Source organism: Neoarius graeffei, chromosome 7 (assembly GCF_027579695.1).
Source record: "Neoarius graeffei isolate fNeoGra1 chromosome 7, fNeoGra1.pri, whole genome shotgun sequence".
NCBI classification, from domain to species: domain Eukaryota; kingdom Metazoa; phylum Chordata; class Actinopteri; order Siluriformes; family Ariidae; genus Neoarius; species Neoarius graeffei.
Window position 1 is genome coordinate 1171486 of NC_083575.1, and position 13859 is coordinate 1185344.

Below are 13859 nucleotides of genomic sequence, written 5' to 3' on the forward strand. Positions count from 1 at the left end.
GCACAGGTCTTCAGTAGGTGGGGACACACCTTGTCCGGGCCTGCTGCTTTCCTGGGGTGAAGCTTCCTCAGTTGACCTCTGACCTGGTCTGCAGTAATGCATAGAGGAGTCTGTGTTGAGGTGGGGGATGAGGGGGAGGAGGGGGCTGCTGTGATGACTGGGGGGAGGTGTGTTGAGGGAAGAAGGAGAAATGGCTGCAGTGAGGGGGAGGGTGGGGGGGACGTGGGCTGGTTGAACCAATTGAAGAAGTCATTCAACTCATTCGCCCTCTCCACTGTCCCCTCAATGACTCTGGTCTTTGTATTGTGGCCTGTGATGGTTTTCACACCTTCCCAGACCTCCCCCATGCTGTTCTCCTTCAGCTTCTGCTCCACCTTCCTCCTCTAGCTGTCCTTAGCTTCCCTCACGCAGCGTTTTACCTCCTGCTGTGCTGCTTTCATCGCCTCCCTATCCCTGCTCCTGAAGGCGGCCTTCTTCCTGTTGAGGACAGCTTTGACTTCCTGTGTTACCCATGGCTTGTTATTAGGGTAACACCGTACAGTCTTAGCAGGGGAGACCACGTCTGCGCAGAAGTTAAGGTAATCCATCAGACAGTGTGTCAGCCCCTCTATGTCCTCACAGTGTGGACTAAGCAGCACATCCCAGCCCGTAATGTCATAACAGTCCCTGAGGGCATCTTCCATTTCAGGGGACCACCTCCTGATGGAGCTAGTTGTTGCAGACTGCCTTTGGACCGGGGGGGGGTACTTCGGCTGTAGAAGAACCAGGTTGTGGTCAGACTTCCCTAGTGGGGGGAGGGGTGTGGCTCTGTATGCATCCCTCACATTAGCATACAGCAAGTCAATTGTCCTGTTGTTCCTTGTTGGACAATCCACAGCCTGGTAAAAAGCAGCCAAAGTAGAGTCCAAAGTAGCGTGATTAAAGTCCCCAGAAATGATGATAAATGCCTCAGGGTGCTGTGTCTGCAGCCTTGCTGTGACAGAGTGAATCCTCTCACATGCAGCGGCTGCATCTGCCCTCGGAGGGATGTAAACATAGATGGTGATCATGTGACTGAACTCCCTCGGCAGATAATATGGCCGCAGGCTAACGGCTAGCAGCTCCAAGTCCGGGCAACATAAAACTGTCTTTATGGAGATATGTCCCGGGTTACACCAGCAATTGTTAACATAAATGATGAGTCTCCCACCATTGCTTTTCCCACATGTGTTAGTGTCTCTGTCGGCTCTCACAGCAGTGAATCCCCACAGGTCCACGTTAGCATCCGGTACAAGGTGGTTTAGCCATGTCTCTGTAAAGATAAAAAAGCTGCTCTCCCAGTAAACCTGCTGGTTGTTCAGAGCGGAAAGCTCGTCGACTTTATTCGGCAGCAAGTTCACATTCCCCATGATAACGGAGGGAATGGATGGTTTGTAGCGCCACCGGTTGTCCGCTAGCCTAGCCTTTAGCTTAGCTCCAGCTTTGCAGCCCCTGGGTTTCCTCCTCAGCTCCGCCGGGATGGGGTGTCATATCCCGGCTCGTCCCATTGTTTTCAGGTCCAGCAACTCCTCTCTCGAATAAGTGAGGAAACTGGCTCCTGGTTGCATGTTAAAGTTAAAAATATCCATGGGATATAAGTAAAACACATTATGTCTTCGTAAGAAGAGCAGAAAAGTAAAAAAAAAAAGGTGGAAAAAAGAGGTTTAAAGAGCTAAAAACTACAGAGCTACTGGAGAGGCAGCCGTCTCACACAGCACCCATATATATCCTCAGAGGCTGGAAAAGTTAAAGGTACAAAAAAGGAACAGCTGGAGGACCAAATTGCAACTCATTAGGTCAATTGGCAATAGGTCATTAACATGACTGGGTATAAAAAGAGCATCCTGGGGTGGCAGCAGCTCTCAGAAGTAAAGATGGGAAGAGGATCACCAATCCCCCTAATTCTGCGCCGACAAGTAGTGGAGCAATATCAGAAAGGAGTTCGACAGTGTAAAATTGCAAAGAGTTTGAACATATCATCATCTACAGTGCATAATATCATCAAAAGATTCAGAGAATCTGGAAGAATCTCTGTGCGTAAGGGTCATGGCCGGAAAACCATACTGGGTGCCCGTGATCTTCGGGCCCTTAGACGGCACTGCATCACATACAGGCATGCTTCTGTATTGGAAATCACAAAATGGGCTCAGGAATATTTCCAGAGAACATTATCTGTGAACACAATTTACCGTGCCATCCGCCGTTGCCAGCTAAAACTCTATAGTTCAAAGAAGAAGCCGTATCTAAACATGATCCAGAAGCGCAGACGTCTTCTCTGGGCCAAGGCTCATTTAAAATGGACTGTGGCAAAGTGGAAAACTGTTCTGTGGTCAGACGAATCAAAATTTGAAGTTCTTTATGGAAATCAGGGACGCCGTGTCATTCGGACTAAAGAGGAGAAGGACGACCCGAGTTGTTATCGGCGCTCAGTTCAGAAGCCTGCATCTCTGATGGTATGGAGTTGCATTAGTGCGTGTGGCATGGGCAGCTTACACATCTGGAAAGACACCATCAATGCTGAAAGGTATATCCAGGTTCTAGAGCAACATATGCTCCCATCCAGACGACGTCTCTTTCAGGGAAGACCTTGCATTTTCCAACATGACAATGCCAAACCACATACTGCATCAATTACAGCATCATGGCTGCATAGAAGAAGGGTCCGGGTACTGAACTGGCCAGCCTGCAGTCCAGATCTTTCACCCATAGAAAACATTTGGCGCATCATAAAACGGAAGATACGACAAAAAAGACCTAAGACAGTTGAGCAACTAGAATCCTACATTAGACAAGAATGGGTTAACATTCCTATCCCTAAACTTGAGCAACTTGTCTCCTCAGTCCCCAGACGTTTACAGACTGTTGTAAAGAGAAAAGGGGATGTCTCACAGTGGGAAACATGGCCTTGTCCCAACTTTTTTGAGATGTGTTGTTGTCATGAAATTTAAAATCACCTAATTTTTCTCTTTAAATGATACATTTTCTCAGTTTAAACATTTGATATGTCATCTATGTTCTATTCTGAATAAAATATGGAATTTTGAAACTTCTACATCATTGCATTCCATTTTTATTTACAATTTGTACTTTGTCCCAACTTTTTTGGAATCGGGGTTGTATACTGCAGTATCATGCTGTGTGGTAAACTGTAGTATGGTGCCATGTGGTAAACTGTAGTGCAGTGCCATGTGGTACAGTGTAGTACGGTGCCGTGTGGTAAAATGTAGTACGGTGCCGTGTGGTAAACTGTAGTACGGTGCCGTGTGGTATAGTGTAGTACGGTGCCGTGTGGTAAACTGTAGTACGGTGCCGTGTGGTATAGTATAGTACGGTGCCGTGTGGTAAACTGTAGTATGGTGCCGTGTGGTACAGTGTAGTATGGTGCCGTGTGGTAAACTGTAGTACGGTGCCGTGTGGTACAGTGTAGTATGGTGCCGTGTGGTAAACTGTAGTACGGTGCCGTGTGGTAAACTGTAGTATGGTGCCGTGTGGTATAGTGTAGTACGGTGCCGTGTGGTAAACTGTAGTACGGTGCCGTGTGGTAAACTGTAGTACGGTGCCGTGTGGTAAACTGTAGTACGGTGCCGTGTGGTATAGTGTAGTATGGTGCCGTGTGGTATAGTGTAGTACGGTGCCGTGTGGTAAACTGTAGTACGGTGCCGTGTGGTGCAGTGTAGTATGGTGCCGTGTGGTAAACTGTAGTACGGTGCCGTGTGGTACAGTGTAGTATGGTGCCGTGTGGTAAACTGTAGTACGGTGCCGTGTGGTAAACTGTAGTATGGTGCCGTGTGGTATAGTGTAGTACGGTGCCATGTGGTAAACTGTAGTATGGTGTCGTGTGGTATAGTGTAGTATGGTGCCGTGTGGTAAACTGTAGTACGGTGCCGTGTGGTATAGTGTAGTATGGTGCCGTGTGGTATAGTGTAGTACGGTGCTGTGTGGTAAACTGTAGTATGGTGCCGTGTGGTATAGTGTAGTACGGTGCTGTGTGGTAAACTGTAGTATGGTGCCGTGTGGTATAGTGTAGTACGGTGCTGTGTGGTAAACTGTAGTATGGTGTCGTGTGGTATAGTGTAGTACGGTGCCGTGTGGTAAACTGTAGTATGGTGTCGTGTGGTATAGTGTAGTACGGTGCCGTGTGGTAAACTGTAGTACGGTGCCGTGTGGTATAGTGTAGTACGGTGCTGTGTGGTAAACTGTAGTATGGTGCCGTGTGGTATAGTGTAGTATGGTACCATGTGGTATAGTGTAGTATGGTGCCGTGTGGTAAACTGTAGTATGGTGTCGTGTGGTATAGTGTAGTACGGTGCTGTATGGTAAACTGTAGTATGGTGCCGTGTGGTATAGTGTAGTATGGTGCCGTGTGGTATAGTGTAGTATGGTGCCGTGTGGTAAACTGTAGTATGGTGTCGTGTGGTATAGTGTAGTACGGTGCTGTATGGTAAACTGTAGTATGGTGCCGTGTGGTATAGTGTAGTACGGTGCTGTGTGGTAAACTGTAGTACGGTGCCGTGTGGTATAGTGTAGTACGGTGCTGTGTGGTAAACTGTAGTATGGTGCCGTGTGGTATAGTGTAGTATGGTGCCATGTGGTATAGTGTAGTATGGTGCCGTGTGGTAAACTGTAGTATAGTGCCATATAGTGTCCTGTAGTACAGTGCCATGTATTGTATACTGTAGTATAGTGCTGTGTGGTATACTGGAGTCTAGTGCTGTGTATTATACTGTAGTATATTGTAGTGTACCTTGTCTCCAGCCAGTACTTTAAATGAGGCCATGACCTGATCTGCTGTGTCCGTGTCTGCTGTTTCTCGAGACATGAAGTCAATGAAAGCTTGAAAGGTCACGACTCCAAGCCTGTTAGGATCCACAATGCTCATGATACGGGCAAACTCCGCCTCCCCCTACACAACATATGACATAATATATGACATACTCATATATGATCCATGTATAGATAAAAAGCACAGTGTCCCTTTACTCCAGATGGATTAAAAGTCCTCCAGTGGATCAGCTGAGTTCAGTGTAGAACAGTGGCTTCTTTACATTTGTACTACATTACTCATTACCTACAACAGCCTGCTAGCACCAGTGCAAACTCAAACAGAGAATTTTCACACACCTCAGGCACATTTCAGCTGATTGATGACATCTGGAGTGAAGGGACACTGTGAGGGTTTCATTATGAGCTGCTGTGATTTTGTGTCCTGTTTTTTTAATGCTAATCAAACTATTTTGTACAAAATTAATTAAATACAGAATAGATTAGCAGTGATACTGGAAATTATATTTCTATAGCATATCAATCAATAAATTACAAAGGACAATAAATAGTGTAAAAAACACTATATAAGCTATTTAATAATAATAATAATAATAATAATAATAATAATAATAATAATAAAGTGTAGGTAGTGGTAGACAGTCTGAAACTCTAATACGATGCTCTGCTTTACCATATTATAACCCATGGAGATGAGACAGGTGCGGAAATCCTCTCCATCCATCATGCCTGTTCTCTTCTACAGGAGCCCGCGAGGGACAAAAAGAGCCAGGAAGGAAGGAACAGGAGGAAGGAAGGAAGGAACAGGAGGAAGAAGGAAGAAAGTAAGGAATTCAAAATCATTTCAGGAACAAGATTTTCCACAGAGAGAGAGAGAGAGAGAGAGAGAACATCAGAGAGAGGGAAAGGTACAGAAACAGAGAGAAAGAGGGAGGATACAAAAACAAGAAGAGGCGGAAGGTTAATCCTGAGATTCCGGAGTGTGTGTAGGTGTGAGTGTACCTGAGCGTCGTTTCCGATATCGAAGCCCAGACTGATGAGACACGCTCTGAACTCCTCAGCGCCCAGAGTGCCTGAGTGATCCTGAGGTCAGTGGTCAAAGGTCATGGGCCGGGCCATGCAGTGCACGCGCAAACACACACAGAACACATAGCCAGGGGGAGGGGGTGGGGCATGCATTAATTAGGGAGGGAGTGTGTGTGGGTGGGAGGGTGAATAAGAAGAGGAAGTGATGTTGATGGTGGTGGTGGTTGGTCCATGCATGGAAGACATATAGAAAAAAAACAAAAAAGAGAAGAAAAAGTGCACAAACGTTAGGATGGACTGGTGTGGACACACACTGTGCTTGCCTATACCTGTGATTGAAGAGTTGATGTTGAGGTGCATAAAATATCTGTGTCACGCTAATCAGTGTTGTGCGAATCTTTACCTGAACATAACTGTCTAATCTTTAGGCAAAGGTATTTAATTGTTTGATAATAGTACATCTTTAATCTGTCTTAAATATGTATATTCTGGTTAAGTGGGACTAACTGTGCTACACATATCTCTGGAAACTGTGCTGCACATAATAGTGAGTAACTGTGCTGCACAGGCCTCTGCAAACTGTGCTGCACATAATGGTGACCAACTGTGATGCGCGTACCTCCATAAACTGTGTTGCACAGAACAGTGACAAACTCATGGATTAAAGTTTTCCATCGCTATGACGGATTTCCGTCAACTGGGAGCGCTAAAGGTCAATAATGAGAGTGATGCAGATCCGAGGAAAAAAAAAGGGGGGGGGGGGGTTAGGGCCCATAGGTCTGACACCGATGTGATTTAGAACTTCACCAAGCTGCTGTGATTGCCTGTTGTTGAACCCTTTCTTGTGCTGTGTTTGAGTATATATAAAGGAATAAGTTGTTGCGCTAGATAGGCATAAATAAATAAATACAGCCTCCGCTACTGTCTAGTCCCGGGGAGGCTCGGCGTAGGCAGCGAGCTGCGGTGCTCGGCTTGAGTTTCGTTTCTATCAGTGGCTCCAGCCCGACTTTGGACGCTCGTAACTCGGCCAGGGGAGGTCCCAGCCTCTCCAAACTTGGCAGCCAGCGACCTCTGCCCTCTCCCCAACGAACCAGCGCTGCCAGGGCAGGCCAGCCCCGCGCCTCGGGACGCAATTCACCCCGAGGCGAGCCGCGGCGCTCCGCATCAGTTTCCTTTTAACGGCATCTCCACTGATGAAACAATCTGGCTGTCCTACTACTAGGCAAATACTTGCCTACTACTAATACTAGGCCTGTTGTAGTAGTAGTAGTAATAATAATAATAATAATAATAATAATAATAATAATAATAATAATATTTGCCTATTGAAAGGCGATCAGGTGAAAAATCTAAACAGCCCTGTTGAAGCCGCAGCAAGATCTATGCTATTAAGCCTTTTGTAGGTTAAACAGGCTTCGTCAGACAATGTTCTGGAAAGGCTGTGTTTCTCTTTGGTTTGATTAGCCTACGATTTAATCTTTAAACATTATGGTTTCAGCAGTTCGCTTAAACATTGGAGGCTGCGGAGTCGGGCTGCAAGATTTCCCGACACTTGTTTAAGATGCCAAACTTCACAGTAAGGAGAAAATAATTTCATAGTATTTAGTGCCTCGTCAGTCTCAAAAATTAATAGTGAAGGAGCAACGCGAATTAAGTCCCAAAAAACATCTCGTAGGCCTATATTTTACATTTTCAAAAAAGTCCGGAATTGGAAGTCGGTCAGTGGAGTGTAATGAAGTGTCTCATTCACTCAGCACAAAAGGTCGGAAAACAGTGGAGAAAACAGCGATTGCTTAAATAGGCTACTAATGGTTTACATTAGTAATTTAATGTATGTGACAAATTAATTGATTAAATAGATAAAGAAGCGAATACTCCGAAGCTCAAAATTCAGGAAAGTGGCTCCGGTGTCGCAAGTGCACAAGAACAGTTATTTGAAAGTTAACCGAATGAATTTGTGCATGTGATTTCATGAAGAACCGGGACAGTTGGCATTCGGTGAAAGATTCACACCTCTGACTCATTATATTCGCGCGCGCCCTCTCGCCCACTGCTGCTTCGGTTTCCCGATTTACACGCGTGTCTGAAGATGGAGTTTTCAGAAATCTCCACTCTGCCCAGAGTTTGCGAAAGTAGCTGTTTTCAGTGACTGAAACCTCCGTATAGGTGTGAATGAGAGATGCAACCGAATAAATATGCATCTTTTTTATCCGGCTACATGTAGGCTATCACTGCGCAAAGCCTCTAATGTTGAAATGGTAGTAATATTTGTTAAAATAATAGTAGGCTAATTTCCACATTAATCGGTAAAATGGCGCAAGGGATGTGATGGGGGGATAGCCGTTTTATAAGGGGGATGATTTGAGATTTTTATTTCAGAAGGGGGATGCCTCCCCCCACATCCCCCCTCAACTCGAGTACTGCGTATAAGGCCACCAGACACAGGCCCTTCGATTTCCATCACTAGAGCGCGTCAAATTACTTTCGGTTTTGCCAGCATGGACGCGCTTCTTTTAAATGAAGGCACAGATGTGTCAGACATCGACAAAACGGTAAAGAATAAGTGGAGATGGGCTTGGCTAAATGAAATGGGCGATAATGGCAAGCTCCTGCTGCTGTGCCAAGGAAAAAGAAACAAAAACAGGCATCAGGTGTTGCCAAACTAGATACCTTTGGCTTCACTGCGAAGAAGCAGAAAAAGTGAACTTTCACTTTACTTTTCTTGTTTCCTGGTTTTATGTCAACAGATTTTCTAATTTTTCTTTCTGTTCCACTCTTTTGAAAGCATGGTTCAAGTTCGACTGCACTTGCACTTTTCTCTGAACCACTGTTGTGCATTACTAAAGTATTGTTGAAATAAATTTGCACTTTGTGCTGAAAACTTGATGTTTCATCATGAATAGCCAGTAATGACAATGGTAAAGTCTTGCCTTAGCTTTAGTCATTGTTAAAATTATGTAAATGTACTATAAGTAGGGGCCGAGGGGATAATGGACAACATGGCGTTTAAAATTTGCCGCATCGCTGACGTGGTAGGGGCCAACGACATGGAGCTTTTTTTTTCAGTCAGATGATTTTTTTTTGCTTTAATCCATGCAAACTGTGCTGCACGTACCGGTGGCAAACTGTGCTACATGCACCAATGGCAAACCGTGCTGCACATACCAGTGACAAACTGTGCTGCACGCACCTCTGCAAACTGTGCTGCATGCACTTCTGCAAACTGTGCTGTATGTAATGGTGACGAACTGTGCTGCACTTAACGATGACAAACTGTGCTGCACGCACCTCTGCAAACTGCTGCACACTCCCCTTCAAACTGTGCTGTACGTAACGGTGACAAACTGTGCTGCACATACCTCTATAAACTGTGCTGCACATACCTCTATAAACTGTGCTGTACAGAACGGTGACAAACTGTGCTGCACGGACCTCTGCAAACTGTGCTGCACATAATGGTGATCAACTGTGATGCACGTACCACCATAAACTGTGTTGCACATAATGGTGATCAACTGTGATGCACGTACCACCATAAACTGTGTTGCACGGAACAGTGACAAACTGTGCTGCATGCACCGGTGGCAAACTGTGCTGCATGGACCTCTGCAAACTGTGCTGCACATAATGGTGACAAACTGTGATGCATGTACCTCTGCAAACTGTGCTGCACATACCGGTGGCAAACTGTTCTGCACATACCAATGGCGAACTGTGCTGCACGTAACTGTGACAAACTGTGCTGGACATACCAGTGACAAACTGTGCTGCATGCACCAGTGACAAACTGTGCTGCATGGACCTCTGCAAACTGTGCTGCACATACCGGTGGCAAACTGTTCTGCACATACCGATGGCAAACTGTGCTGCACGCACCTCTGCAAACTGTGCTGCACATAATGGTGACAAACTGTAATGCAAGTACCTCTGTAAACTGTGCCGCACAGAACGGTGAAAAACTGTGCTGCACGTACCGGTGGCAAACTGTGCTGCACATACCGGTGGCAACTGTGCTGCATGTACCGGTGGCAACCTGTGCTGCACGTACCGGTGGCTACTTGTGCTGCACGCACCTCTGCAAATTGTGCTGCATGCACCGGTGGAAAACTGTGCTGCATGGACCTCTGCAAACTGTGCTGCATGTACAAACTGTGCTGCACATACTGGTGGCAAACTGCTGCACATACCAATGGCAAACTGTGCTGCATGTACCAGTGACAAACTGTGCTGCATGCACCTCTGCAAACTGTGCTGCATGCACCTCTGCAAACTGTGCTGCATGGACTTCTGCAAATTGTGCTGCATGCACCTCTGCAAACTGTGCTGTATGTAATAGTGACAAACTGTGCTGCATGTAACGGTGACAAACTGTGCTGCACGTAATGGTGACAAACTGTGATGCACGTACCTCTGTAAACTGTGCTGCACAGCACGGTGACAAACTGTGCTGCACGTACTGGTGGCAAACTGTGCTGCACGTACCGGTGGCAAACTGTGCTGCACGCACCAGTGACAAACTGTAATGCACGTACCAATGGCAAACTGTGCTGCACGCACCTCTGCAAACTGTGCTGCACATAATGGTGACAAACTGTAATGCAAGTACCTCTGTAAGCTGTGCTGCACAGAACGGTGACAAACTGTGCTGCACATACCAGTGGCAAACTGTGCTGCACGTACCAGTGGCAAACTGTGCTGCACGCACCAATGGCAAACTGTGCTGCACACACCAATGGCAAACAGGTGCTGCATGTACCAATGGCAAACTGTGCTGCACGCACCTCTGCAAACTGTGCTGTATGTAATGGTGACGAACTGTGCTGCACTTAACGGTGAAAAACTGTGCTGCACGCACCTCTGCAAACTGCTGCACACTCCCCTTCCAACTGTGCTGCATGTAACAGTGACAAACTGTGCTGCACGGAACGGTGACAAACTGTGCTACATGTACTGGTGTCAAACTGTGCTGCACACACCTGTGCAAGCTGTGCTGCACGTAACGGTGACAAACTGTACTGCACACACCCCTGCAAACTGTGCTGCACGTAACGGTGACAAACTGTACTGCACACACCCCTGCAAACTGTGCTGCACGTAACGGTGACAAACTGTGTTGCACATAACGGTGATAAACTGTGATGCACACACCTCTGCAAACTGTACTGCACGCACCCATGCAAACTGTGCTGCACGTAACGGTGACAAACTGTGTTGCACATAACGGTGATAAACTGTGATGCATAGACCTCTGCAAACTGTGCTGCACATAATGGTGACAAACTGTGATGCACGTACCGGTGGCAAACTGTGCTACACATACCAATGGCAAATTCTGCTGCACGTATCAATGTCAAACTGTGCTGAACATACCGATGGCAAACTGTGCTGCATGTACCACTGACAAACTGTGCTGCACACTCTTCTGAAAACTGTGCTGCACATCGCCCTGTACACTGTGCTGAATGCACCTCTGTAAACTGTGCTGAATGCACCTTTGTAAACTGTGCTGCATCCACCCTTGTAAACTGTGCTGAATGCACCTCTGTAAACTGTGCTGCATGCACCTCTGTAAACTGTGCTGCATGCACCTCTGTAAACTGTGCTGCATGCACCTCTGTAAACTGTGCTGCATCCACCCTTGTAAACTGTGCTGAATGTACCTCTGTCAACAGTGCTGCATGTTCCTCTGTAAACTGTGCTGCATGCACCTCTGTAAATTGTGCTGCATCCACCCTTGTAAACTGTGCTGCATGCACCTCTGTAAACTGTGCTGCATGCACCTCTGTAAACTGTGCTGCATGCACCTCTGTAAACTGTGCTGCATGCACCTCTGTAAACTGTGCTGCATGCACCTCTGTAAACTGTGCTGCATGCACCTCTGTAAACTGTGCTGCATGCACCCTTGTAAACTGTGCTGCATGCACCTCTGTAAACTGTGCTGCATGCACCTCTGTAAACTGTGCTGCATCCACCCTTGTAAACTGTGCTGAATGCACCTCTGTAAACTGTGCTGAATGAACCTCTCTAAACTGTGCTGCATGCACCTCTGTAAACTGTGCTGCATCCACCCTTGTAAACTGTGCTGAATGTACCTCTGTCAACAGTGCTGCATGTTCCTCTGTAAACTGTGCTGCATGCACCTCTGTAAATTGTGCTGCATCCACCCTTGTAAACTGTGCTGCATGCACCTCTGTAAACTGTGCTGCATGCACCTCTGTAAACTGTGCTGCATGCACCTCTGTAAACTGTGCTGCATGCACCTCTGTAAACTGTGCTGCATGCACCTCTGTAAACTGTGCTGCATGCACCTCTGTAAACTGTGCTGCATGCACCCTTGTAAACTGTGCTGCATGCACCTCTGTAAACTGTGCTGCATGCACCTCTGTAAACTGTGCTGCATGCACCCTTGTAAACTGTGCTGAATGCACCTCTGTAAACTGTGCTGAATGAACCTCTCTAAACTGTGCTGCATGCACCTCTGTAAACTGTGCTGCATCCACCCTTGTAAACTGTGCTGAATGTACCTCTGTCAATAGTGCTGCATGTTCCTCTGTAAACTGTGCTGAATGAACCTCTGTAAACTGTGCTGAATGCACTTCTGTAAACTGTGTTGCATGCACCTCTACAAACTGTGCTGCACGTCCCTCTGTAAACTGTGCTGCATGTACCTCTGTAAACTGTGCTGAATACACCTCTGTAAACAATGTTGACTGGTTAATTGCAGCGTGATGGAAGTCAGTGGGCTGGGGCTGGGGTGGGGTTAATCATATCCTACACAACACTGGAACAACTACATCCTAACTTTTCTCTCTCTCTCTCTCTCTCTCTCTCTCTCTCTCTCACACACACACACTCACACACAGAGTAGTAGCAGACCCTGTTATTCATAATTCCATAGTTATACAGAACTTGACAAAAACACTTTCAAATTACTGCTCATTACATTAGTGATTGTGTTTTTATTTGTCCTGATTTTTGACATGCAGCATTTAATCCCAGTATGATGTTTACTACAATGTGGTGTTGTGTTGGAGTTGTATAACCCTTTTAGAATTGTGTTTACCAAGACAACTGCAACATGAAGTTAAAATGATCCAAGATCAAGTATCCACATTTCATTAGAGATTAACATCAACCTGGTTCAAGAAAGGGTTAACAATATGGTTCTGTGTGTGTGTGTGTGTGTGTGTGTGTGTGTGTGTGTGTGTGTGTGAGAGTGTGTGAGAGTGTGTGTGTGTGTGTGTAACTGACCCTGTCAAAGTGGTTAAATGAGGCTCTGAATTCACTGAGTTGCTCCTGACTGATGCCTTTAGCGTCGCGAGTCAGAATCTGGTTCTCGATTTCATTGATGGTGCGAGCGATGGTGGTGAGGAGCTGCTCCCATCCCACACGAATGTGCTGGAACACACACACACACACACACACACACACACACACACACACACACACACACAAATAAAATTTGGACTAATTTGAACATAAACACCAGAAAAGGACAAAGTCACCTATTCACAAATGTCTTTTGTAAATTCATCTATTCCCAAAGTCAAAGTTGTTTGTCTGTGTGTGTGTGTGTGTGTGTGTGTGTGTGTGTGTGTGTGTGTGTGTACCTCCATGGTGTAGTTGGTGTGTTTGTTGTCAAAGATGAGGGCCTCCTGGATCTGTTGGTGGTCTCCTTCTAGCTGATCAATCTTTGGCTTGTAGTTAACGATGCTCTTCTCATACTGACGCAGGTGATTCAGCTGATCCTCCAGTGTACCATGCATCTCGATGGAAATACGGCCGATCTCCTACACACACACACACACACACACACACACACACACACACACACACACAGTGTTTCAATGAATATTTTTGCCAAGCTATTTATTTTGGACATGTGTGATTTGGGATTGGACTGCAGGTAGAGTACAGTTGTCATGGTAGCAAAGAAGCAGGAAGAAGGAATTTCTCAAACATTCAGCGAGATCACACCATTTTCAAACGGTGCAATTATTTTGCTGCACTGTGTTGTACTGTGGTGTGAGAGA

General features: G+C 46.1%; 2 protein-coding genes across 6 annotated transcripts in view; both read right to left on the reverse strand.

Moving 5' to 3' along the window:
- The window catches only part of actn1 (actinin, alpha 1), a 63705-nt gene that overhangs the window by 4424 nt on the left and 45422 nt on the right, over positions 1 to 13859 (reverse strand). For 2 of the 5 annotated variants that reach the window (XM_060925061.1, XM_060925058.1), the window contains exons 17-20: positions 13437 to 13616; positions 13078 to 13224; positions 5474 to 5539; positions 4763 to 4921 (exon numbers count right to left, since the gene is read on the reverse strand). In XM_060925061.1, the coding sequence (XP_060781044.1) occupies positions 4763 to 4921; positions 5474 to 5539; positions 13078 to 13224; positions 13437 to 13616 (552 nt within the window). Of the gene's footprint in view, positions 1 to 4762; positions 4922 to 5473; positions 5540 to 5802; positions 5884 to 13077; positions 13225 to 13436; positions 13617 to 13859 lie in introns of all 5 variants that reach the window. The other 3 variants (XM_060925057.1, XM_060925059.1, XM_060925060.1) reach the window with 2 other exon arrangements.
- Positions 5890 to 11598, reverse strand: LOC132888973 (uncharacterized). Its single transcript, XM_060925062.1, has 2 exons — positions 10112 to 11598; positions 5890 to 10063 (listed from the first exon to the last, which is right to left on the reverse strand). The coding sequence occupies exons 1-2, from the start codon at positions 11066 to 11068 to the stop codon at positions 9881 to 9883; spliced, it is 1140 nt and encodes a 379-aa protein (XP_060781045.1). The 5' UTR covers positions 11069 to 11598; the 3' UTR covers positions 5890 to 9880.